This window comes from Lissotriton helveticus, chromosome 5_1 (genome assembly GCF_964261635.1).
Source record: "Lissotriton helveticus chromosome 5_1, aLisHel1.1, whole genome shotgun sequence".
Classification (NCBI taxonomy): domain Eukaryota; kingdom Metazoa; phylum Chordata; class Amphibia; order Caudata; family Salamandridae; genus Lissotriton; species Lissotriton helveticus.
The window spans coordinates 491715229-491741468 of NC_136065.1; the positions used below are offsets into that span (position 1 = coordinate 491715229).

A 26240-nucleotide genomic window follows, 5' to 3' on the forward strand; every position below is an offset into this window, starting at 1 on the left:
AGAAATGCGATGTTAAAGCATGCGGGGTGTTTGTGTGTATAGTGATTGTGTTTTGTATGCATTTAAATGATGGAGGGAAGTAATGGGTTGTGTTGTGACAGCGTGCGTTGTGAATGTGTGTGCGATGTAAAGACGGCGATGTGAATGTTTGCGATGGAAACGTTTGCGATGCAGCATCATACATCCATCTACAAGCCCCATGCGCCGCCGGTGCATCACGTTGGGTGACGCACCGGTGGCACAGCCTGCTAAGGGATATTTGCAAGCACAGGTAAAGTCACCCTGCGTGACTTAACCTGTGCTTGTAAATATCGCCTCTGTTCACGCAACACTTTGCGTGTTAGGGGCGGGACATGGGTGTTCCCACGCAACACCCATGTCCACTGATGCATTTACAGATTTACGAGAAATCGTAAACCTGGAAATGCGTCAGTTTCCTGCGCCACCATAGGGGTGGCGTAGCCAAGAGAAACGAGGAGACATTTTTTCATTTCTCCTCGTTTTTTCCTCTTTCAATGCGTGCTGGACTGTTCCCATGGGGCGCAGGGTCAAGACTGATTTGCATATAGCTGGATTCAAACTGGAAAGGCATGGTGAGCAAAAAAACGATGGATTTAGGCCCAGATCTCTGTACTGGGGTGAATGTATGACATTGTTCTGCATTCTGTCCATCACCTGTTGTTTTTGCAATTGTCACCCCGAGTGGGACCGGTATGCTCATATGTGAGTCCCGTGCTCTCCATGCCACTGGAATCAAGCTATCCAGGCTGATGAGGGCTGAAAGCCCGAAACCGGTCCTTGGATGCTTGTTTCTAGTCCAGTGAGGACCTGGCTTGGCAGTTCGGGCTGGACTGTTCCCATGGGGCACAGGGTCAAGACTGATTTGCATATGGCTGGGTTCAAACTGGAAAGGCATGGTGAGCAAAAAAACGATGGATTTAGGCCCAGATCTCTGTACTGGGGTGAATGTATGACATTGTTCTGCATTCTGTCCATCACCTGTTGTTTTTGCAAGGGATATTTGCAAGCACAGGTAAAGTCACCATGCGTGACTTAACCTGTGCTTGTAAATATCGCCCCTGTTCACGCAACACTTTGCGTGTTAGGGGCGGGACATGGGTGTTCCCACGCAACACCCATGTCCACTGATGCATTTAGCGCAGCGCAGCGGTGGCGCCTTCCCTGCGCCTGAGTCGTGCCAGAGTCCTGCCCGTCTGCGCCCGTCCGCGTCTCGGTCGCGGGGAGGTAGGACTCTGTCACACTCTTTTTTTGTTGTTGTGTACACTATTATTTTTCATTGTTTCTGGGATGATTGTCTACGGCTTTGCTGAGCTGTTCGCCTTGCGTCACCCCTCTCCGCTGTGCCCTTGTTTACCTCCGGGTAGGCGGGTTTTGAGGAAAGGTTGTTTGACCTGTGGCTGGCGGCCAGCTGTCTCATCGGAACTATCGACACCACCCCCTTCCCAATACTGCCAATGCGCTCTTTTGAACACCAGGTCGCTTGGTAGGCATTCCACGGACATCTGGGATCTGCTTTCCAACTCTCAACTTTCATGTCTGTTTCTAACAGAGACATGGCTCGGGGAAGGCTCAGGCCCGGATGTGGCAAAAGCACTACCCCCGAATTATACCATCCTCAGAAGTGATAGAGTTGAGGGGAGAGGAGGAGGTGTAGCGCTTATTGTGAAAAAGGACCTAATCTGTTCCTCTTTTGTGATAGACAATATATCTGGGTGTGAAGCCATTGGCTTCAAGTTGTCACTTTCATCTCGTCAGACATGCACCGGACTGCTTGTCTACAGACCACCCGGTCCTATTGGTACTTTTTTTGAAGATATACAAGCCGCGCTCTCCATTCCTTGTATGCGCTCGGCGCATTGTCTTTTGTTAGGGGATTTTAATTTTCATATGGATCTAGTAATGGATCCAAATGCTGTTAAAATCCAAGATGTCGCGGCATTGCTTGGTCTTGTCCCTTATATTAAGAGCCCCACCCATAGTAAAGGGCATATTTTGGATCAAATCTTCTCTACCAAACTGATTGAAGTATCATCCCCACTCCCAGTGCTGTGGTCTGATCACTTTTTGATACATTTTGAAATTCCTTTTCACACTACTATAGGGCAGAGAGGACAGAGTAATGGGTTCCGACGATCTAGAGCCTTCCACCGTATTTCGGTGGAAGCAATGACTGAAGCTTTCCGCCTTCATCCTTGCGAGTTCACTGATGATCTGGAGGCAAACCTGGAGGTGGTGCAAAAGTGGCTAACTGATAGACTCGATGAATTGGCCCCTGTGAAGACAGTTAATTCAGCCTGTCACTTGGCCTCTGCTCCATGGTTTACCCCCTCATTAAGATTAATTCGCCAAGAGTGTAAAAAAACTGAAAGGCTCTGGCGACGAAAATATGACTGTGAGGATAAACAAAGATATAAGGATATGATCAAAACGTATCATAAACAGATTGCCGAGAGTAAGCAAAGCTATCTGGAACATAGAATAGACGAAGCCAGCAATACTAGTAAAGAGCTTTTTAAAATAGTTAGGGAGTTCACTTCACCGGCTGCCTGTTCTTCTGCCCACTCACACTCTGAAGAGTGGATAAAACAGCTTGCAGTCTTTTTTGCTAAAAAAATTAAGACTATTCAGGAGTCTTTCCCTGTTGTAGACCCCACATTGCCAGTATATAGCTCTACTTTTACCTCCTTGAGTGAGGATACCATGCCCTTCCTTTCGACATTTCCTCAAATGACCTGTTTAACCTCGTTTGATCTTTTATCTCGACTGCAGTCAGGTTCTCCTATGGACCCCTGTCCGGCTAAATTCTTGGGCAGAGTAGCTGCAGCTGTTAATAGTTTGTTGAACCCTCTGATGAACATGTCTTTGTCTACGGGAGTGGTTCCCTTGGCATGGAAGCATGCACTGATTTTGCCTCTAATCAAAAAGCCAAATTTAGATCCCTTGACGCATGCTAATTACAGACCGATATCCCTTCTCCCTGCCCTAGCTAAGGTTGTTGAAAAACACGTGCAGCTCTCGATTACCAACTATATCGAGAGCAACAACCTTCTTCATGACACACAGTCGGGGTTTCGTGCTAACTATAGCACAGAGACAGCCCTTCTGGAGGTCACTGAAGCTATCAGGGAGACGCTCGATCTTGGAGGTAAGGCTGTACTAGTCATGCTGGATCTGTCGGCGGCTTTCGACACCGTCCCGCATGACGGTCTCCTTTTAAGACTCCAGGAGATCGGGTTCCGCGGGACGGTGTTTGACTGGTTTAGATCTTTTTTATCTGACCGCCGACAGATGATCTGGGCACCACCGTTCTCCGCTGAAATGCCGTCGCTAGGGGTGGGGGTTCCTCAAGGATCCATTCTGAGCCCCATCCTTTTTAATATCTATATGGCCCCTCTGGCGGCGGTGGCGGAGGCTTTTGGTGCCCAGGTCATATCCTACGCTGACGACACCCAGCTCCTGTTTACTTGCAGGAAGGGAGAGGCGTTTGATGGGGCAAGAATCAGGGACTGCCTTGGCTCCGTTTTTTCGTGGTTCCAACAACATAGCCTTAAATGCAACTCAGACAAGTCTGAGTTGCTTTTTTTTGGCTGTGCTCCGGACCCATACTGGAAATCCTGGTGGCCTCGAGACATGTTTCCTCCAGAAGCGGTGTCAATGCAGGCCAAAAATCTGGGTGTGATCTGTGACGTTGATCTGTCATTTAGATCCCAGATTAATGCACTATCAGGGAAATGTTTTAGCATCCTGCGGATGCTCAGAAATTTTTTACCGTTGCTGTCACTGCAATATAAGAAAATTGTTGTGCAGGCATTAGTTGGATCACGTTTTGACTATGCTAATGCACTCTATGCGGGCCTGCCGAAATATTTGGTGGCAAGATTGCAGATAGTCCAAAACTCTGCTGCAAGGGCAATTTTTGGCCTTCCACGCAGAGCCAGAGCCTCTGGTTTGCTTAAAGAGCTACATTGGTTACCGATTTCTAAAAGAGTTATTTTTAAAACTCTGACTCTGGCTTTTAAAGCCCTGCATTCTGTAGGCCCTATGTACATCAAGAAGAGACTGGCCTTTTATGTTCCAAGGAGGGTGCTGCGATCAGCTTCATCTGCCACGATTGTGGTCCCGTCTATTAAACGTGCTCGGATGGGTGGTCGGTCCTTCCGCTATCTAGCGGCCCTCCATTGGAATGGGCTTCCGATCTCTTTACGGAAAGCCAATAGTCTCCTGACGTTTAGAAAGGAGCTAAAGACGTGGCTCTTTTCTGCGTGATCGCCATGACTTTCTGAGCTGCGGTCTGGATTTACTAGTCTCTGATCTCTTTGCTAAAGCGCCGGGACACCCGTCTGGGTAGCCGTGCGCTATAAAAGAGTAGGTACATAACATAACATAACATTTACAGATTTATGAGAAATCGTAAACCTGGAAATGCGTCAGTTTGCTGCGCCACCATAGGGGTGGCGTAGCCAAGAGAAACGAGGAGCCATTTTTTCATTTCTCCTCGTTTTTTTCTCTTTCAATGCGTGCTGCATTCTACAGCACACATTGAAAGAGGAAACTGCCTGCAGTGATTGCTTTTGTGCAGGAAGGGGCCCCTTCCTTCACAAAAGAAATCTCCCCATGGTGCAGGCATCCTTGCACCATGGTGCAGGCATCCTTATTTATTTATTTATTTATTTATTTATTTGCTTATAAAGTGCCTGATTCAATTCCCGAAGGGATATCTCTGCGCTTTTGCTTCCACTGTATAGTCACTATTAACTTTCAGCTGTAAGTAAGGAAGGTTAGTTTAGGGCAGTGTGAAGAGATATGTTTTGAGTTTTTTCCTGAAAGATTCAAGGCTGGTGATCAGTTTCAGTACAGTAGGTAGGTAATTCCAAAGGATAGGTCCTTTGTATGATAGAGCTCGACCACCTTGTCTAGCTCTTCTGATTTTTGGGACCTGTAACAGTTGATGGTTGCTGGAGCGCAATGTGCGTCCGGGGGTATATGGAACAAATATTTTCTTAAGATATTTGGGGCCTGTACCGAACAAACATCTATGTATCATGCAGCATATTTTAAATTTGATACGCTGCTTTACTGGCAGCCAATGAAGTTGGTGTAGAAGGGTACGGGAGGGAGTTCTGGGGGGAGCATTGAGAGCCAGTCTTGCTGCCGTGTTTTGGACTACTTGTAATTTGTCCAGTTGTTCCTCATTTGCCGATATATATAGGCCATTACAATAGTCCATTCTGCTTATTATTAGGGTCTGAATGAGTGTTTTCCTGTGGTTGTCCGGCAGGAAAGGGAAGACGCGTCGAAGCAACCCCACCACATGGAAGCAGGCACCTGTCACTTGGGTAGTGTGTTCCTTAAGTAGGAGTGCCTGATCTAATTTAATTTAATGCCAAGGTTTTTTACTATCAGTTTAGGGCTTGGGACCGGACCCAGCTCCAGGGGCCACCAATCAGGGTGCAAGGGTGCCTTCGCTGGCGCATGGCAGCTGTTTCTGCGCCAGTGCAGGGGAGAGCACAGGAATGCAACATATCATTGTAGATATGTCACATTCCTGTGCTTTGAAAGTTCCGCAGCGAGGCGCAGCCAAAGGGCTTGCGGTGCCACGCTGCTGCACTTTCTTGTAGATCTGCCCATCTGTGTTTTTTTTATTTTCATGTAATTTACATAAAAAAGGAATAATGAAAAATTGGGTTGGTAAAATAATAGTGGAGATGACAACATTGAGTTGGTAGGAGGTAAGGAGGGGTGACCCCACGTCCATTCTTACCACCCTGAGAGGAGTGCAACGAACCCTCCAAGATGCTTCCAAGTTATAACCCCTCAAGCCACTCTCCATTACTTGTTTTACACATCTGAAACATCTGAAAAGGTTGCTCTACTCCCCGGCATCATGTTTGTTCATATCTGAAATACTGAATTCCCGTGTTCCTGGGTGCATCTAAGGAGGTCTGGTGTCCACTTTTGCTTTTAACAGAAGTATCAAGGGAGAGGCACATCTAAAAGGGGCTAGACAAGCAAAAGAAGGTAATAGGTGGGGGAGATGACAGAGCAGCAGAGGTGTGATCTGAACATAAGGGGCAAAATAACTATATAGAACAAGACGCTTAAGGAAAGGGAGATGGGGAAGGAGTTATGTGTATGTAATGGCAGAATCAATGAGAGAAGGGAAGAGTCTTGATTAGGTAAAAGGAATAGCATGCAAAAGAGAAATGTAACAGGCTTGGGGAGAGTGGCAGGATGGAAGGGGAGAGAATGTTGTAAATAAAACAAGAGCAGTGGGGTAACCCAAAATGATGGGGTCCCTCTCCGCAGAATGTGATAATGGGCCTCTGAGTATCCTACATCTCACAGATATTCGCTGGCCCTGGGCTGAATGGGAGCCCTGTGATGGGTTGGGGGTCTCCTGAAGTGTTGTGGGCCCATCTTTGCTGCAGGGGCCTGTATTGCATCGTGGCACAAGAGGTGAAGCAAGGTAAGAGGCCGAGGAGAAGAGTGGTAAATAGCAGTGCAAGTAGCGCAGAGGTGGAAGCTTGAGGGACAGAAACAGTGAATTGAGGGTAGAGGTGAGAGGAAATAAAACATGAAGAGTTGAGCATGGAAGGGAGAGGGGGACATAAAGGGGGCAGAACCAGTGAACAAAGTTGAGGCTGGAGAGAAAGATGAAAGGTGAAAGGATGTGCTTGGATAGGAGAGGTAGATATAAGAGAAGCGGAGCCATCAGCAGAACTTAAGTGTCATGGAGAGGGTATGGTGAGTGTTGGATGTAAGAGGGCAGGACAACCAAGAGCAGGTAAAAGACAGGGGAGAGGTAGAATATAGAGAGGTAGAACCAATGAGAGAACATTAGAGGCTGTGACGAGATGAGGTGAAAGGTTCAGTAGGTAGGTAAGAGGTGAGTGTAATAGAGGCAGAATTAGTGAGAAAGGAAAGAGACAGTAGTAGAGATAAAGTGAAGTGTCGAGCGTGGAAGGGAGACGCGGATATAAGAGAGGCAGAAACAGTGAGACAACGTAAGAGGCAGGGAGGTATAAGAGAAGAGGTGGGTGTAAAGGGGGTAGACCAGCAAAAAACACTAGGAGGCTGGAGGAAGAAATGAGAAGTGAATGGCAGTACATGCATGGGACATGTAATTGTAAGAGAGGCGGAACAATCAAGAAACCGTACACAGAGAAGAGAGAGGAAATGGTGAGAGGTGGATGCAGAAGGCGAGAATCAGTGAGAAAGGTAAGAGGCAGGGGGAGAGACGAGGCATACATCATGGAGGAGAAAGGTGGCTATAAGAGGGTCATAATGAGAAAGAGAAGCAACAAAGTTGGGATAACAGAGAGTTTGATGTTAAAGGGGGCAATCCACAAAATAAGGTTTGAGGAAGAGACGAGAATAAGAGTAGAGGATGAATGGAAATAGGTGGTGTAAGTGGCAAAATCAGTGAGAAACTAATAGAGTGTTCAGGAGGACGAAAATGTAGAGAAGATGTAAATGGGGCAGAGCCAGTGAAAAAAGTTATAAGGCCGGGGGAGAGATGAGCAGTGAAGGTAGTGCATGGATAGGAGTCATGGCTTTAAGAGAGACATAACCAGCAAGAGCACATAGGCAGAGTGGCAAGAGAGAGAAGTGGATGGGGGAGAGAAGAACCACCTAGATATATTAAGAGGTTGGATGAAGAGGGAAAGACGAGGAGAAGGTGGATGTAAGATGTGCAGAACCAGCAAGAGAACGTTAAAGGCTTGGTGAGAGATTAGAGATGAAGATTAGATCAGGGAGGTAGAGTTTGATGTAAAAAGGGCAAAATGAGCAAGAGGAGAGGGAAGGCGGAAGGGGAGAGGTGTATGTAATGGGGTAGGAACAGCAAGAGAAGATAAAAGGAAAGGGGAGAAGGAAAAGGCATAGCTGTATTTAGGATGGCATAACCAACAGAGAAGATAACGACTGGGTAGAGAGTTGAGAGGTGAAGAGTAGGGCAGGGAAGAGAGATGTGAATGTAAGAGGGGCAGAATCAGCAAGCAAATATGAGAGGAAAGGTGGGAAGATGAGAGGTAAAGAGTAGAGCATGGAGGTAATAGGGCCAAGAGCAATGTAAGAGTGGCAGAACTAGAGAGAGAAAACATTTGATCCTTATCAACTGTTTTCCTTATATTAGTTTATAAAATGTGTACTGCAGCTTTATGTTCATGCATGTGGTCTTTTAAAACCATGCTCCTTATGTTTTGTAAGGATTTAAGCAATGGACATTGACGTTCTTGCTTTTTGGAATTGGTTTACACCTTTTAAATACAAAATGTTGCTTAAAATAGCAGTCAGATTTCGGCATGTTTTGCTTATTTTTGGTATCCTCAAAGTGTCGGTATGATAAATTGTTTATTTAATTGGGGAAGATGCCTATATTTGTTAAAGTACATCTCGGGCTCTGTGAAATATAGGTACATAGAGGAATGCTATGCTATGTATTAAGGGTCATGGTTTCAGTTGATTAGGCAAAACTTGAGAGGAGGCGCATTGTGTGTTTGTGATGCAACTTTATTTATTAAATACTCGTGCTTAATCATGTCGGAGGATGGTGATGAAGTAAAATGTTGCCCCCCCCTGGAAAAATTTCTGCGGATTCCCATGGACCCACCCCCTCCCCATACCCAAATGGGTTGGAGTACTATATCCTATAAGTATACCTGAGAGTTATAGTGTACTGGTGCATTGGGCAATTGACAAAAACCTCATCTGGTGCATTGACTCCCTTCCCGGTAACTGGGTGGCGGTATGTAAAATTAATGCTCTAGAGCAGAGCTCTTCAATCTGTGGGGCGTTACCCCCAGGGGGGTTGTGGAGTCCTTGGAAGGGGGTCCCACATTTCCAGGTCTCACTTCTGTCTGGAATCTAAAACATGTAAAAAGGAAAATGACAACCGTCCCAGAGTATTCAATGCTTCAGCCGAAGTTAATTGAGTATCCTCTACTGTGAAAGGAAAAGGCTGGGCAGACAGGTAAAACAATACTTCGTGCAGGGTCCCTGCTTTCCTAAATGAAATACACATGTGAGAGTTAATCTGCCAATGTAAGGGGTACTTGGGAGCGGTTCTGGCTTTAATTGCCCGAATCACTCCAAGCATTGTGGTGGCAAAGAACTGTTTTTTGTTTTTAGTGGTAGTACGAAGAGTTAACAACTGTGCTGTGGAGTGCATGCGTTTAATTGTAATGGCATTTGCACAGCATTTAGCAGCCCGGAGGAGGTGTTGAAGGGACATTTAAGTCCCAAAAGATTTTTGCTTATGGTCTGGTATTAATAAAATCACCATTTTGAAAGCTCAGTTTTATACTAAAACTACTTGCACAGTTTGTAGAAGTCTATCTTATAATGTGTGCAATGCGAGTATAGAATAATGACGTACACATTTACAGTGCTTTCAGTCAGTGTGTGACCTTGTTGCACTAAAAATACACATGCCACAGTTCTCCACTACATCAACCAATTTTTTTTCGGTGGCTCTCTGGTTACACACAGACCTCTGCAGTGCATTAACTAATAGAGGTTTCCTTATGTACTACAGAGCTTTTCTCACTGAGTAACAACTTTTTAAAATGAACTTTTCATTTAAGCTACCCATTATTTTATATATAGCGACCTGATGGTAAAAGACCTAAAAATATATATATCTTGGGGCTGATTTATGAGAGGCTTGTGCCGCTGGAGCATCACATTTTCTTTAACCTCCAGCGGCACAAGCGTCTAAATCATTTCTAGGAGGTGACGCAAAGTAATCCTGGGTGGCTCTGCATGGCCTTATAGATATGGAGTAAGACAAAGCAGCGCAAGTCACTGTGTTGTCTTACTCTCTCAAGTAGGCATTCCAAGGGCATTGCAGTGGTTGTTCCCATGCAACACCCATGGATTTTGATGCTGCCCCAGATCTACAAAACCATGTAAACCTGGGGCAGCACCAAAACCTTTCACCCCCCCACAGCAAGCGTAACGAGGAGAAATGTTTTCATTTCTCCTTGTTTTTTCCACTTTCCATGTGTGCTGTGTGCTGCATTCTGCAACTGACACAGAAAGAGGAAAAACCCTCTCGGGATTGTTTTTGTGCAGGAAGGTGCCCCTTCCTGCACAATAACAATCCTGCCTACATTGACGCTAGTCAGCAATTTGTGCGCCAATGAAGTGGGAAAAGACAGGAAGGCACCATATTTTATAAATAAGGTGCATTCCTGCCCTTTCACATTGGAGGTGTAGGACAGCACAGCAAGAAGACTTGCGGCGCTGCCCAAACCAATCCCTCATAAACGAGGCCCTTTGTTTTAGCCCACACCTTTGACCATGCCCCAAAGCTCACTGACCTTTGGTTTGATGAACGCTGTTTAATATTATTTCCCCACAGTAAAAATGATTTGCTATGGGAATTGGGGACGTATATGGTTGTCGATAGTTGTCAATGACGAGGAGTACCAAGTTCTAGAATTTTTTGTCAGGAGTGGGTCCTTACGCCCAAAATGTTTTGTCAGGAGGGTCTTGGCATCAAAATGTTTGACGACCTCTGCTCTAGAAGCTACAACTAAGAGATACAGTGTAAGTAACATTTTAGTTCTGTTAGGAGATGCTTTGCATCTGGTCTCATTCTTCTCCTAACCCACATACAGCCGGGTTAAGTCTCCTCCATGCTCAGCAAGTGATACACTGGCCATGTGGCTAATAAGGCTGTTTGCCTTGTGGCGAATAGAGAAGTTAAGCTTTTCATTTAGCATTCTCTAACCCTTTTATGCTATCTACACTAATCTGGAGTTTATGTAATGTACAAGGGGAGAGAATCGACCCATCATACGCACTCACCTGGATAACGCATTTAGAATGACTAGCGTTTGTTAATAAAACAAACAGAATTGTATTCAAGGAAAGCCCAGAAGATGAACCCACATAACCATATTGACTTGATATCTCACCAGTTAATAATCATCTTGTGGGCTCTTTTTGTTTCAAGCCTCTGTTTCCCTAAAATCAGCTGTGGTTGTTCAGTGAACAGTAGATCCGTATTCTGAGTTCTGTATGCAGTGACAAGCATGAGAGCTTCATTATCTTTGATGCTACATTTAATAAAGTCCAAGTTAGTACAGAGCATGGAGTGTAATGAACCACAATAGAACTGTGCACGTCATTTTATGTCGACCCATCTGACTGTTTCACCAATTAAATGCCGCTATGCTTTAGGGCCCCTATAGAGTGGTCGCCCAAGGCCATTTGACCTTGGCCACAAGCTCAAAGAGGACATCATATTTATGTGCTTGTTCCATTTTTGGAACTTTTATAGCTGGAATTTTGGTTAGGAACACAGAGGTTGAACATAAATTGTGGCATTGGACCTCTGAGATGACCTGATGCATAGTTAATTAAATGTTGTTCAAAGTCCCCATCTCTCTTTTCGCCCCCACAATAGGATGAAGTGGAATTTGGTTATATTGAAGGCTCTCACAAGCGATTCCCTGTTGTTTTGGACTCACCCAGAAACCGAGGACTGGATAATTTCCCTATCAATAAACTTCTTGTAAGTGTCAAATATTAATACACATTCTAGATTTCATGAAATTGTCTTTATTTATATTTTAAGTTCCATCGTGAATTTTCCTCCATGACAATCTTAGTTCAGTAAGCTGACCTTATAACATTTGAGTTGTTAGGATGCATATATAAGTAAGATAGAATGTGCCTCAACTCATGAGCCTATTACTTTTTTTGAAATATTCCTGATCCCACCATTTTAATATTATGTATGCACTGTTATTAACTGATGTTATTACCTAATTGAATGGTACCCAATTTTATCAACATGTGAAGGATATAAGACTCAGTTGCCCATGCTGGGTTTTAAACTGCCAACCTACACGTTTGACCAAGTGTCTGCAAGGAACGTTTTGTATGAGCAATCCTTGTAGAGTGAGTGATAAGATCCTTCCAAAACATGACGGGCCTCTTCCACACTCCTGAAAAGTGGGTGGAAGGATATTATTGGTAATGTGTACTGCCAGAGATCACATGCTCCTGCCATCTGAGGTTGGGTGTGGGTGTTTGCAAGTTGTTGTTCTCTGAAGAAGTCTTTGATCTCATAACATGTCATGACAACTCCTTAGTTCCACAATGCACGACAAAGCCTCCACCTCAGAATGTGTTTTTTTCCTCCATGGATTTGGATGTTTCAGCTTAAGCTGTAGGACAGTTGACCACTTTTCCATTCCATTGGTTCCCGCTGCCAATTATCCTGATCTGTCATTGAAAGAATCTTCCAGCGGAGGATTTGTAACTTGTTGGATCTGGCCTTTTTTGCAAGGTCTCTCCCAGATTTCTTTGCCTTCTATTGCTAAACCCATTTTTGTTGGCATAACGACTTTGTGTACTTTGCCACTGCTAATCAGTGCTAAACTACTGGTGCTCTCTCCTTAAAAGGTAAAATAGACCTATACATAACTGCCACCTTAATTTTATTTGTGAATCTATAGTACATGGTTTTACATGTACCCAGGGCCTGTAAATTAAAAGCTACCAGTGAACCTACAGAATTCATTATGGCACCCTCTAAAGTAGCCTTTGAAAACCTGTCTCAGGCCTGCTGTTGCAGCCTTTGTGCAGTTTTAAACTGCCATTTCAACCTGGCAAAATGAACCTTTTGCCGTGCCTAAACATTCCTTTTTAATACTTATAAGTCACCCTTAAGGTAGGCCCTAAAAGGCTCAGTTCAGGGTGCATTGGATTTTAAAAGTAGGACATGTTTACTTAAGCCTGGCCTCCTGTTCTCACCACAGCGAGTAACATCTGTGACACTCTCCCTGTTCTGCGCAACCTCCTCCACCACTAACAGAACTCTTTGTACCAGAATTGAAAAAGTAACTTTTTCAGCAGGACTAACCTGGTCCCTGTATCCCCAGAGCATGAGGAGTCGACAGTGTCAGGATAGGCTTCGCAGGATTCAGCTGCAGTAGAATAAAGGACCATCTCTTGACATCACCAAGTACCCTGACATGGGGTTCCCCCCCAGGGTCTTCGAGTTATCAAGCGAGGGACACCAGGTAGGGGAGGGGTCAGCAGGAACAAAGGCTGTGAAAAGACATAAACACAAACATGAGATACTTGAACACAAACTACTTTTACTAATTCTCGCTAGAACACATGATATCAATAATACCTGCGCATCCTCTGCATTTGCCTCTAATAAAACATCATAGACCCCCTGTACACCATCTGATGAGGAAAGCAGAGTACAGTATAAATATAATGTCAATCATTTGCATATGCCCAAATACCAATGCTTGTATCAAAAACCCCTACCCTGCTTGTGTATCCTCTGACCCTTACAGGACGCATGCATCAACAGGAACAGTGGAATGGGAAGACAGCAAACCAAGGTTGGAAAACACCCTGCCGGAAAGCTTCCCAATAGAAGTTCTTGTCCCCCCATGGCTAAATAAATGAATGAATATTCAATATCAAAAGAAGCAAATAAGGTGCTGTTACTCTCACAGCTAAACTGAAGAAGTTCGGAATCAAAAGGAATCTCCTTTAGTGACGGTAACCTGCAGTTGCGACCACCGCCTGGCTCCGCCTCCAATGTACAAACAGAATAAGATCCAAAAATACAGACGGTGTTACGCTGCAGCCGCACGCAGTAACCCGCTGTAATGTCCTCTAATCAATAATCCCCAAGAGATAGAATCAGACGGCGTTACGCTGTCTCCTTGACACGCAGTAACCCGCTGAAAAGTCAATCACAAGATAGGTAAAGTTTCTTACACAATACGGCGTTACGCGGCTGACTGCTCGCAGTAACCTGCTGTGTACACAAAGAACGAAACTGCTATCAGCAGTAGGCACGCCAACAGTAAGGAGGAAGCAGGGGAGAGGCGGAGCACTCCAACGAGCACCAACACCGTTACTCACGGTGATCCGGCGTCTCTCGGTCTCTGCCTCCTCGGCTCCAAGCTCACTCTCCTTGGACTCCAGGGAAACCTCGCCAACCCGACGAGGAAAACAAACAGGAAGAATTACTCGCAACCTCGCGCGCGCCCTGACCTGTTTTAAGACTTCCTGTCAGTGCACCAGCATCATGGGATATGTAGTTCCATGCCGTCTCGTGCTGAACAGGGACTGAAATCCTGACAGACAGTCTCAGTTTGCTAGATATTCAAAAATAAAAAGAAGATCTAGTATCGCAGAGAATGCCATTGGGTTCATTACAATATGTCGCTTCGAGACACCACTGATCTGCCTGCAACACTCTGTGCTGAAGAAAAAAAGTTGAACTAGAGTGTGAAGACCCATCCGGCGTACTGTTGGTACACAACAAACTGAGCCCCGATGTCTTCTCCTCTGAGGATTTGATGTCAAAGACCAGCCTGGAGGCTAGTAGAAAATCCCAAGGCCATTTAACAAAGACAATGTCCAGAGTCACCATTCCTCAAAGTTGTCCTTAAGGATCATCCTCAAAGGCAATCTTGGGTAGAGACTGAGCCCCACTCCTGAGGACGTCTGGTGTTGAGCAGTGAGACTGGCCAGGAAAAGCATCTGGCTTCTGAGACTGAGCCCTCTCTGCATCTGTAGACTCCTTCGGCCAGAGGGCTTAGAGCCTCATCACCCAAAGCTGAATCGACACAGATTCTCAGACCACCCACCTTCAGAGTCGACATCGTGTCTGTGCTCTCTGCAATTCATGCATTCAGCATGCTAGCACACCAAGCAGGTGTTCTACACTGCAATATGGAAAAGTTTTGTAGATTACTTCCTAAATGAACACATTGAGCCATTCTAAACAAAGATGCAGGATTTTATTTGTTACCTGCTGCACTTACAAAAGTGCCGGATTGGCTTATATTTCTATTAGGCTACATTTTGCAATTGTGGCAGCCTACATACTGAATAGGGAACACACTTCCTTAATCAAAGTGCTTCATTGAGGTGTTGAAAATAAGTATACCTCGTAGGATTCCACTAGGCCCAACATGTGGCTTGAATGTGGTGCTAACAAGACTTATGGGCCTTCCTTTTGAGCTAATCTTGTGACATACAATCCTTCTCTTGGAAAATGGCCTTTGTAGTTGCAATCACTTCACTAAGGAAAGTTAGGAAGTTGCTGGTGCTCACTGACAAAACTTTTTATTCAAGTTCTTAAAGACAGTGAAACTCAGGACAAACCCAGGGTTTCCACCAAATTTGTTTTCTCTTTTCCATGTCAGTCAGACTAGTGTTACCCACCTTCCTCCCACATACTGACACTAGCAGAGAGAGCATTACACACATTAGACAAGAGGATGCTAATACACTATACTGACAGGGCAACATACATCTGAAAATATAGGCAACTGTTTGTTGCTTTTGCAAAATCTCACTTGGGAAATTTAATTTCGAAGGGTGGCATTATGTGATGAATAGTGGCATGCATACAGACATTCTATGGTAAGGCAAAACATACACTGCCTGTGGTTCCAAAAGCACATTCCACTAGAAAGAATGGTGAAAGTTTGGCCTTTTTGGAGAACCTACTAATAGCAGGTATCTGTAACAATGCAACATTGTCAACTCCACACTACTGAGCTTGAATGTCCAAACCGTGCTAAAATCGTTGTTCCAAACATCTGATTCAGCTACTCGCTTGAAGAGGAAATACAGCTTCTCAGTGTATGAAGAGCATGTGGTTGACAACAGCGTAGACTAGAAACAAACAAGTTACTTAACTTTTGTAACTCTGTTTCTGAAGGATACTCGTATCTAATCACAGATTATTCTCCCTAAAATATGCCCCAGGCACCAGACTGGATATGGAGAATATACCAGCAATACTCCTGCATGCAGATAGGTGGCATCATGCAGCTGTGTTCTGATTCCATACTGTCCTGGTGTTTGGAGTGGACTCGAATCGAAAGGTCTTTCAGAACTGAGGGAGCGAAGTGTCCTTCCTGCTGGACCTCCCTGTCAAGGAGTAGTGTTTTGTGAACGTATGCACTTACAGCCACATCGCAGCCTGACAAATGATAAGGATAGGCACTCCTAACACCAGCGCAGTGAAAGTGGCCTTTGCCTTGGTGGAATCCACGCGGAGACCTTCCTGTGGCTGTTTTGTGTTCAGCACATAGCAGATTGTGTCGCAGAGTACTATTTACCGACAGGGTCCTCTTCTGCACAGCCTCTACTTTCTTTGTTCCAACAACCCCACAAAATGCTGATCGTCCACATGATGGCTCGGGGTAGGATCAATGTAGAAATTCAAAGCTCCTATGGTGTCAAATTTGCCGAGACTCTCCTCCTCTTTCAAAGGGTGAATGGGAGCAAAGAACACTGTTTAAGTAACTGACTACCCGACATGAAAAGAAGGCATAACCTTAGGCAGAAAGGTCACCTGAGTCCTCAGCACCAATTTCTCCAAGAAGAAGGTGGTGAAAGGCAGTTGCATTGAACATGCCTGCAACTTACTCATGCAGCATGCTGATGTAATTCAATGAGGTAGACAGTTTATCAAAGTGAAGAGATGCAGAGAACAATTATGCTTCAAGGGCATAATCATGAAAAGTGTCAATAGCAAGTTAAGATCCCACTGGGGCATCACAAACTGTTTAGGAGGAAAAGGGTGTCAGGCCTTACATAAACCTCATCGCAGCTGGTGATTTGAACAAGGGCAGTTTGCCTGGCATGTGTAGAAAACACGGAACGGCTGACCAATAACCTTTCAAAGTGCCTACTCCAAGGCTTTGCTGGGCTAAACACCGTATGACTGCTTTCCCCATAAGGGATTAGCATCTGGTGCTGTACACCCCATTTCTGAAATATCTGAGCACCTATTGTAGATGGCTTTTACAGAAGTGTCTGTTGGTGTGGATGCTATCCAGAACTTCAATTGGCAAATCAAATGCAGTCAGTGTCTGCCACTCAATCTCCATACATGGAGGTGTATGTTGTGGAGCATTGGGTGGATGACCCTGCTCTGTTGCTGAGCCTTGAGGCCGTACTGAAGCGGTAGCCTGATCGAAGGACAGATGCTCATGCTTAGGAGTTCCAATGAAAGGGACTGGTGGGAAGGTTTCCTGGAGTCTCTCTAGCCAGTCTAGCTAGAATGCATCTCCTAATGAGTGGTATCACAGAAACTCCAAAAGCACTGCACACTCTTGATGATGGCCAATAGATCTAGCTAGTCCTCTCTCCACCAACAGATTACTATGTGCGTCATCTCGGGTTGCAGATGTCGGTTGTGATTTGCCAGCAATGTCTACTCCCTTTATCCGCTCTGGAATTCAGGAACCCTGCAAGGTTGTTGGTGACCAGAAAGAGGCTTTGCTGCACCAGCCACCCCACTAGCCCCAGGACCCCACTCCGCTCTGCTTGTTGTTGTCTTACATAGAAGTAGTGTTGTCCATGAGAACCTGTACTACCCTCCCTTTGCATCCTGCTTGTCAACTACGCCAAGTGGCACATTCGGATCTGCAATAGAAAATGAAATCCAAGTGGACCGAGCATCAAGGCCACCTTTCCAAATCCTTCCAGGTCTCAAGGGAGATAGCCCATGATTTGCAGCAGTGGCTGACCCCAACTTTGTCGTGGATCTTCATCAGTACTCTTAAAGTTCAACTGAGCAGCATGACTTGCAAGTGCCTGCAAGTCCCCAATGTCCAGGAAAGGACTATTGGCATGCAAGAGTGTTGATGGGAAATCCAGTCTCCACCGGAGGGCTATTCTAAGGTGATGAATATGTGGTTGGAAGTATCCATCAGAAAAATCTTTTTATTTATCCTGTAACCATCTATTTGTAGCTGGTAGTGCTGTTGATTCACATGTACCATAAACCCTCTCCGAAAGGGAGCACTTATTTACAGTGTTTTTTGTGGGTCACTATCCTTATAAGGTACAATACACCATACACTTATGTTATCCTCCTTCAGTACACTCATTTCACACTACTAACCCACTGGGTAAAAACAATCTGAGGTGGAGTCTCTGACCTGGTGCATTGCGGGTCGAAGGAGGGGTCACAAGATATCCTGGGACCTAAGACTTCTTTGAAGGTAAACAACATGCAAATACCTGCACCCAACAGCAGATGTCAATAATAGGCAGAGCTTTCTGGGAATGTTGTTTTAAAATGACATGCCTGTTTCCAGCTTGTGATGTCTTTGTTGCAACTTCGTAGGAGGCTCTCAGCCCCGGGTGAATGAGGGTATTATTAAAGGTTTGTTGAAGGTTTATATATTGATTTTTTTCTCACAAGAAGGGTTCATGAATGTATTCAATTGACTAAAAAGGTTTTATAGGAAGTTTTTGACAGTAAGCATAATCTGAAGTCTGCTTACTGTACTTATTACCCAAGCTGACCAATAATACATTATTTTTGTTAATGATGTGGGTGTATCCCTTTTCCCTGTACTTAATATTTATGTCAATAATATTGTTGACCAACTTTGAGTTATTTGAGGTCAAGAGGGGTGCCACTGTAATGGCTTATAAGGGAATTAAAGGATGCAAAATGGGAGCCTCAAGCACAAATCTGTGTTGAATATGTTCCACCTTGTGTGGATGGTCTGAACCTTTCATAATTCACTGTCTTGTTTTGAACGTTGAATGATTGTTTCTGAAGGGTCCTGACTTTGGATATTGGACAAGGGAGCCGGAAGATGCTTCCGATGTGAACAGCCTGGACTCCTTCGGAAACCTTGAAGTCAGCCCACCCGTGACAGTGAACGGGAAGAATTATCCACTAGGGAGGATTGTCTTTGGAGGTTGTTTACCTGCGTAAGTACTATCTAACTAACCGAGGGCACTTCTACTGTAGGCATGATACCAAATTCTTCCTTTGTGCAGTGGTTTGGAACTGAGGGCGGAACAAGTCCTTATGCCTGGTGACTGAGAAAGGTAGTAAATGTAAGAAAAGTATGGGGACAGAGACTTTGTGGGTGTGTGGGTGGCGAAAAAGAATGTGGCCTGTAAAGCCATGCAAGCTCTGTGTAGAAGCACAAGTGTACATGGTCTTGTATCCTGGTTACAAAATCAATGCCTTAGCCAGGAGAATTTGTTTTGGGGGCCTTGCCCTACAGTGATAACATCATGGAGGTAACTGTAAGGAGAATGAGTTCAGAACATTTGAACCAAGTTAGATACTAATTTACGATGCAATATGTGGTTCATGTATGCAGCCATTGGCAGGGCTTTAAGAACCTCTGTTCTCCTTCTTTCTCTTTCTTGCTACTAGGCTACTCTTTGCTGCACCCTTAGTTTCTCATTATAGACACTGGCTAACTCTCTCAAGTGTTCTTAAGTGATGAGTAGGTGATATTTAAGCACTTCAGATCACCTTCATAAATAAATAACATACATCTGGAAAGTACTGGGAATGTCATCATCTTAATAATAATAATGATAATACTAATAACAATATTATGTACTGATTTTCTGTACCGCTACTGCACTATAAGCTATTTGTGACTTTTACAAGAAACTAGGAACACAACACATAGTGAACAACAGCAAAACTGAAAAACACAGGAACAGGGAGTCTGGTTCGGTTAGGATGTATATCCAAAGAAGGTAAAAATAGAAAATATTTTTTTAAATAATAACATGTTATTATTTCTTGCGTTAACCAAGGAATTTTGATGTTACTTAACATTAAAATTATTATGTAAGTACATATAGGGACTTAAAGCCTGCCCTCTTCATGGTTTCCATTCAAGTTTTGCTTCTGGCCAGCACAGTATTAAGCTTCAGGCATACATCAGCCAACTGGAGCCATCGCCTGCTTAATGCTGACCGCACTCTTCTGCTGCACAAAGTTCACTACTGCAAAAAAAAAAGTAGTGCTTTTAAGTATCAGGTACTGCGCCGCAGATGTCAACTTATTATGCAAATATATATATATATATATATATATATATATATATATATATATATATATATATATATATATATAGATATAGATATAGATATATATATATAGATATATATATATATATTACCTACTGGCGGTCGCCAGTAGGTATATATAGTTAGGATTTTTTCTCTATGGGATTTTTGAAAATTCTATGTCTAATAACTTTGGCGTTTGTGGACGGAATTGGCTGAAATTTTCAGGAAAATGGCACATTTTGTTTCTGAGCAGCCCCTGAAAATTTTGGGGGGGTTCGTCAAGGGGGGGCCGAGAAAAAAGGGGGGTCCCAAAACACGTTTTTCCCATGTTAATTTCCATAGGGCGGTTGGCCTCACTTTTAGCCCGAACGGCTGAATGGATTTGCACGAAACTTGGCAAAATTGTAGGGACTGGTAGCCCGATGTGCCTTTTGTAGGTCTCAATATATGTGCTCCAGTGGATTTTGAGAAATTAACGTTTAAAAAAAGATATATATCTGTAAGCGCGCTCTGGGCAGCGCTCCAGGACGCGTACTTTTCGCGCAACGGAGCTTTGTGAAGCGAAGCTGATTGGTTCTCTGGCGTCTGTCAACATTCCAAAAAGTCCGTAGCGGCCGCCATCTTGTCTCTCGGTAGGATCGAGAGACAAGAGGAGGCCAAAACAAAGGGGCAAATAACCATAAGGGGGCATAGTAGATCCTCCCTGACCCCCTAGGTTTAATGTGGAGGCTTTAAAACGGCCCCGCGGGGCAAAAAAAAAATAAATTTTTTTTTTGTTTTTTTGCGTGGGTAGCGCCCGGTCCGGGAACCGGGAAGCTTTCTGGGCAGCGTACTGCAATGAAAAATGAATGATAGACTTTTCAAATACTGTTGTTAATTGATTGTTGGTTTTGTTGATTATTTTTTATTTTTTTTTATTTTTTAAGGATTGTTTATTGTGTTTAATAATTTATTAAACTTTCTAACGCGGCACGTCATATGACGCATTACGCGACAACGCAGGTCCAGAATATAGTCAAAATGTCTCCACCAACCAGCGGACGGCACACAACCCCTTTCAGCAGGCTAAATAGTTCTGTTAAATGACAACAGAAGGGACAGGCAACAAGAACCATCAGTCAAAGAGGGGAGGGCAAGTTCTTCTCTACCGGGTCACGTTGGAGCGCTACCGGAACTGATCGAATTGGTAGTCTACAGTGTTTCTGGATGTTTCAGACTGAAGCTGGCGTTAGCATGAGAGCACCAGCATTTCGTAGCTCCGTCGTGGCCATTCCACGAGCAATCATGCTAGGCGCTCCCCACCAGAAGCCTGCGGGAGTCGGGGGCCCCCAAGACTTTTGTAGAATCTTCAAGGATGAGGGGACGCTTTCGAGAATGGAGCCCAAGCTCTAGCAGACAAGCGTCCGAGTTCCAAGGTGTCGCAGGCCCATTTTAGTGGACCACGCCCAAATCTGAAGAGATGGCCGCCATTTTGAGAGTCCTGTGGCAGCCGCCTATCGCTGCACCGCAAGAGCGGGAGCAACTCAAGTACATGGTGAGCGAGACGCTGTAGTCGAAAGAGCGGGCGGTAAACAGCTGAATAGCGGAAGAGGCACAGTGTAGCAAAAGCGGGCTGAATGGCAAATGAAACGGAAAAGGGGTGCCCCACTACAGCGTGTCTTTAGGTGAAACGGATTGTGGGACAAGGTGAAGAATGGAAGAGTCACCAAAAGGAAAAAAGTTCCGCTTGACCCCGGGAGCCGGCCACCTATGTCGGGGGCGATCTCAGGCCACACCAGGGCAACACGACTTGGGGAGGGGGCCGGAGCCAAGCGCCCCCTCCGAGTCCGCGACATGACACCGTCCCTCGGGGGCCTCCGTCAAGCGGTTCAGGGTGGCACCGCATCACAACAGCCCCCACTTACTTTAAGAATAGTGAAGATGAAGCAATTGCAAATAGGCTTCAGACAATGTTACAAGCACTCCTCAAAACTTTGAACTTTCAGAGTGCATGAGTTGGGACAGCGAGGGGTGATTTGGTTTCTCGGACTGTTTTTCTGGTCTCTCACCACTGGCATACTTTAACGTTTTCTTGTTTCTAGGACATTAATAGGTTTTATCATTACGTTATGTTATCGTTTCTTTGTTTGTTGTTTAATAAAAGTTCATGTTCATCAGTGGCCTACTGATTTTCGTTTTCCTATTTTTTTCTTTCCAGGTTGTTTCATGGTAAAGTTTCTGTTAACAGGATACAGTGATCACTTCGTTATTATTGCATATGTCCTTTTCACTAGGGGTGCTCTCTGGTCGGGCCAGATGACGTATCTCTAGTAAATGGTCCGGGTGAAAAAGGTGCATCAATCAGTGGGGAGTAGATAGGCATGACAGATTACAACGGGGGAGAAAGGTCCGCATTACGTACCCTTTCACTACTTGCAAAGATTTTCCTACGTTTATTTGCAAACAGGGAATACCTCCAAAAAGAACTAATTCCCAAACAGTCAATGTTCGGACAATCAATCAATCAATGAGGAATGAAATAGGTACGACGTGTTAAAGGCTTGCGTTACCTACCCTTCACTATCTGCAAAGGGAGAGAGAATATTCCTATTCTTCCTCGTTTGCAGGTAGAGAAGATCCTTAAGAGAATTAACTTCGAACAATTCAATGCTCGATTGAAACAATCAACAAGGGGTACTGTGAACACAAATGAACGCCGCTTATGTACATACGCATTGCTATTTTCAACAGGTTGTTCCTAATGTTTCTATTTTAGCGAGGTCAAAAAGAGATCCCATTAGTGGCCTACTGATTTTGCTCGATTCCTTTTGTTTTTTTACACGATTTTTCGCTATCTGCAAAGACTAAACAGAGTATTGCGACTCTGTGCTTGTTTGTAAATAGAGAATGAACCAAAGAGAACAATCAATCAAATGGAGAGAGAAGCAGGCACGACGGATTACAAAGGGGGCAAAGGGCTGCGTTAACTACCCTTCACTATCTGCAAAGAGAGAGTACTCCTAATAGAAATGAGGGGTGGGGGGCAGCATTCAAAGCAGATCAGTGTGCATAAACACGAAAATGTTTTTACTTACCACGTACTTGACATTCGACAGCTTATGATATTTGCTATTAAAAAACCATTGAAATTCACTGAAAAAACCATAGGTTATAGACCATATATAGTTAGGAATTAGCATTTACAAAACCTTGAAAATTCACTGAAAAAACCATAGGTTATAGACCATATATAGTTAGGAATTAGCATTTAAAAAACCTTATTTTACTCACACAAAACCATTGAAATTCCATATATAGTTAGTTGCACTAACTATATATCGCGCACCCGCAATCCACTGCTGATCATGTCACATATTACATCATTCATGACATGGTCAGTGACATCACTGATGACATCCCTGATGACATCTCAAATGACATCAATGACCACATCACTGATGATATCATTCATGTGACAATACAATGCATCTCCTCACGTTTTAATATAACCTCTGTTTCACCCAGTGTTAAATACAGAGTATAATTTTTGAAACCATTGACACACCAATACTAGTTACTACATACGTACTCACTGATTCCTACGTCTACACACACATTCACTCATTCACCCATACAATCATTCATACATACAATCACTCATCTTTACAACACTATCATATGCACTCATACACCTATACAGACACTTACACTCTGCCACTCATCCATGGAGTTACTCACACACCTAGTCAGTCCTGTAAAGAATCAATCACACTTCCATTTTCTTGTCTATACAGTTAAACATAGAGCACCTTACATTTTCAAACATACACTAACACATACTTACTTTCTTATACAATCATTGATACAAGTACACATTGATCGGCACAGAGTCACACACCTCCCAGCCAGCCACACACACACTCAGTCTCCTATACAAATACTTGGACAATCAATCAATAACCCATATAGTTAATCATATAGCTACTGATCAACACATGCAGCAGTTTACAGAACAACAGACATAATGATGCACAAATTAAGACAGTTTAGTCACTACCCCATGCACTCAGTGAGACACATTTAATCACTCACTCATACATTCAGTCATGCACCTACTAAATCCTTCGTCCAGACACTTATACATCTACTCATTCTTCAATATGTAAAACATATTTAAACTTTACAGAAACACACAGTCACTGGATGATGTCATCAGTGATGTGGTCATTGATGTCATTTGAGATGTCATCAGTGATGTCATCAGTGATGTCACTGACCATGTCATGAATGATGTAATATGTGACATGATCAGCAGTGGATTGCGGGTGCGCGATATATAGTTAGTGCAACTAACTATATATGGAATTTCAATGGTTTTGTGTGAGTAAAATAAGGTTTTTTAAATGCTAATTCCTAACTATATATGGTCTATAACCTATGGTTTTTTCAGTGAATTTTCAAGGTTTTGTAAATGCTAATTCCTAACTATATATGGTCTATAACCTATGGTTTTTTCAGTGAATATAGATATAGATAGATAGATAGATAGATAGATAGATATTTTATTCTTTGAGGACCCGGCATCTCTTTCAGGTCCGTTTGCAGTATGATCATCCCCGCAAGCTTTGCAAGCGTCAGACTTTTTTCAGTGTGTGTTAAACTCATTCAAGGATAGCTACCTGTGTGTGTGCATGCATGCATATATAAACACAAGGGTGGCTATCTTTGAATGAGCTTCAATCCCATTTAAAGATGGCATCTCATTTGTGCTCATGCATGCTCATGTGCTCACACTGCAGACGTCTTTGAATGCTTCAATAAAACTTTATCACAAAAACATTCAAAGATGGCCATCGGTGAATGCACACGCTCAATCAGCCATCTTTTAATGATTCTGTAAAATGTTATTACAAAAACATTTTATCACTGCTGCCTGTGTGTGTGCAAGCATGGGAATGCACTTGTGGCCGTTTACATTTTTTTTGTATAAACGTTTACAAAAAGATTTAGAAAGACTCATTGTCAAAGCCAAATGGCTGGCAGCTGGGGCTAGACCTATTGGCTTTGCCAATCCTCACTTTTATACAGCACTTCATATCCCGCCTGCAATTTCACACCTTTGTTAATAACAAGTGTTAGGAATATTCAACTTAATGTATTTATTAATATGCACTTATTTCCCAATGTGGATTTTTAGGAACATCTGTGACAAAGCGCTTTATAAATATAAAAAATATTAAGTCGTTGAAAAAATTAAAGACATCATAGAGGTTTTGGGGGTAATCGGTAGGGAACTATAGGGAATGCCAGTGTCCATTTGAGCATATAAAGCACATTGGGCCTGTAACCCTGGTCAAAACTGGCCAAAACATAAAGATGACTTTATATGGGATTTGCTTGTTGCATTGCAGCAAATGGGGCATCACAAGAAATTTCGGATTAGTAGCATTCATATACAAAGATATGGTAAACCATAAATATATTAGTATTACTATAAAGATATATTTAATTTGAAAACAATTAAATATACATTTGTAGAAAATTTGTGGTATATTCCAGAGCTTGTTTTGGAAATAAACATTGGCAAAAAAGTACATTTCAAAGACCAATGAGTTACGAGTTATAAAACCTGAAAAGAATTAAAATGTAACGTAGGTGAGGCTTTGCCATTAAAATAATGTGGTAGGAAGAAATGTGCCAAATGGTGCATTTTGAAGCATGTTTGGCCACTAGTATTAGTTCATATTGGACAAGATTTCACCACATAATAACCACAATTCCAGTGCATGTGTATGGATAGACAGTATAGAAAAATTATGAAAGTCTGAAAGTCTATGCAATACTTCTAGGGACTGAGAGCGAGAACAAAACTAAAGTGAAGGTCAGAAAGGGTCTAGTGCAAACTAGAGGCAGCAGCATGAATCCGCACACCCATGCAACCTTTTGCCCGTCAAGGAGCTGCAGACAAGTTTCCCATTGCTGCAATGGCTGCCTAGGATCCCCTGGAATTTGTAAACCAATCCAGAATTTTTACACTGGACAGTTAGCAAATTAGTCAATGCCCTGTGCCTTCATAGTTGCCATCTTCTAATAGTCCACAGCCTCCAAGCCTGCCCAATTCTTTGTTTATGCAAACAGTGGTTTATTGGGAAACACAGTATCTATTTGTAGATGGAAAGATCCCTATTTTTCAAACAAGGGGAACCCTCTTGTAATATCCTCTGCTTCCATAGCTTATGGAGCGTGCTTTTCTATTTACTATTTGCAAATATTAATAAAGATTCTTGTAGTAAAGAGGAATTGTATGTTGCATTCTGGTAGGTAGTTAGAATGTAGAATTAGAATAGTTAATAATGTTCCTAGTATTTATATGATAAAGAGAATGTTGGGGT

The 26240-nt window shown here is 43.5% G+C and overlaps 1 protein-coding gene across 1 annotated transcript in view; it reads left to right on the plus strand.

Annotated features, from left to right (window-relative positions):
- The window catches only part of LOC144754688 (protein-arginine deiminase type-3-like), a 417320-nt gene that overhangs the window by 249990 nt on the left and 141090 nt on the right, over positions 1-26240 (plus strand). Inside the window, exons 10-11 of the mRNA XM_078642811.1 lie at positions 11435-11542; positions 18605-18759. Coding sequence (XP_078498937.1) covers positions 11435-11542; positions 18605-18759 — 263 coding nt within the window. The remainder of the gene's footprint in view (positions 1-11434; positions 11543-18604; positions 18760-26240) is intronic.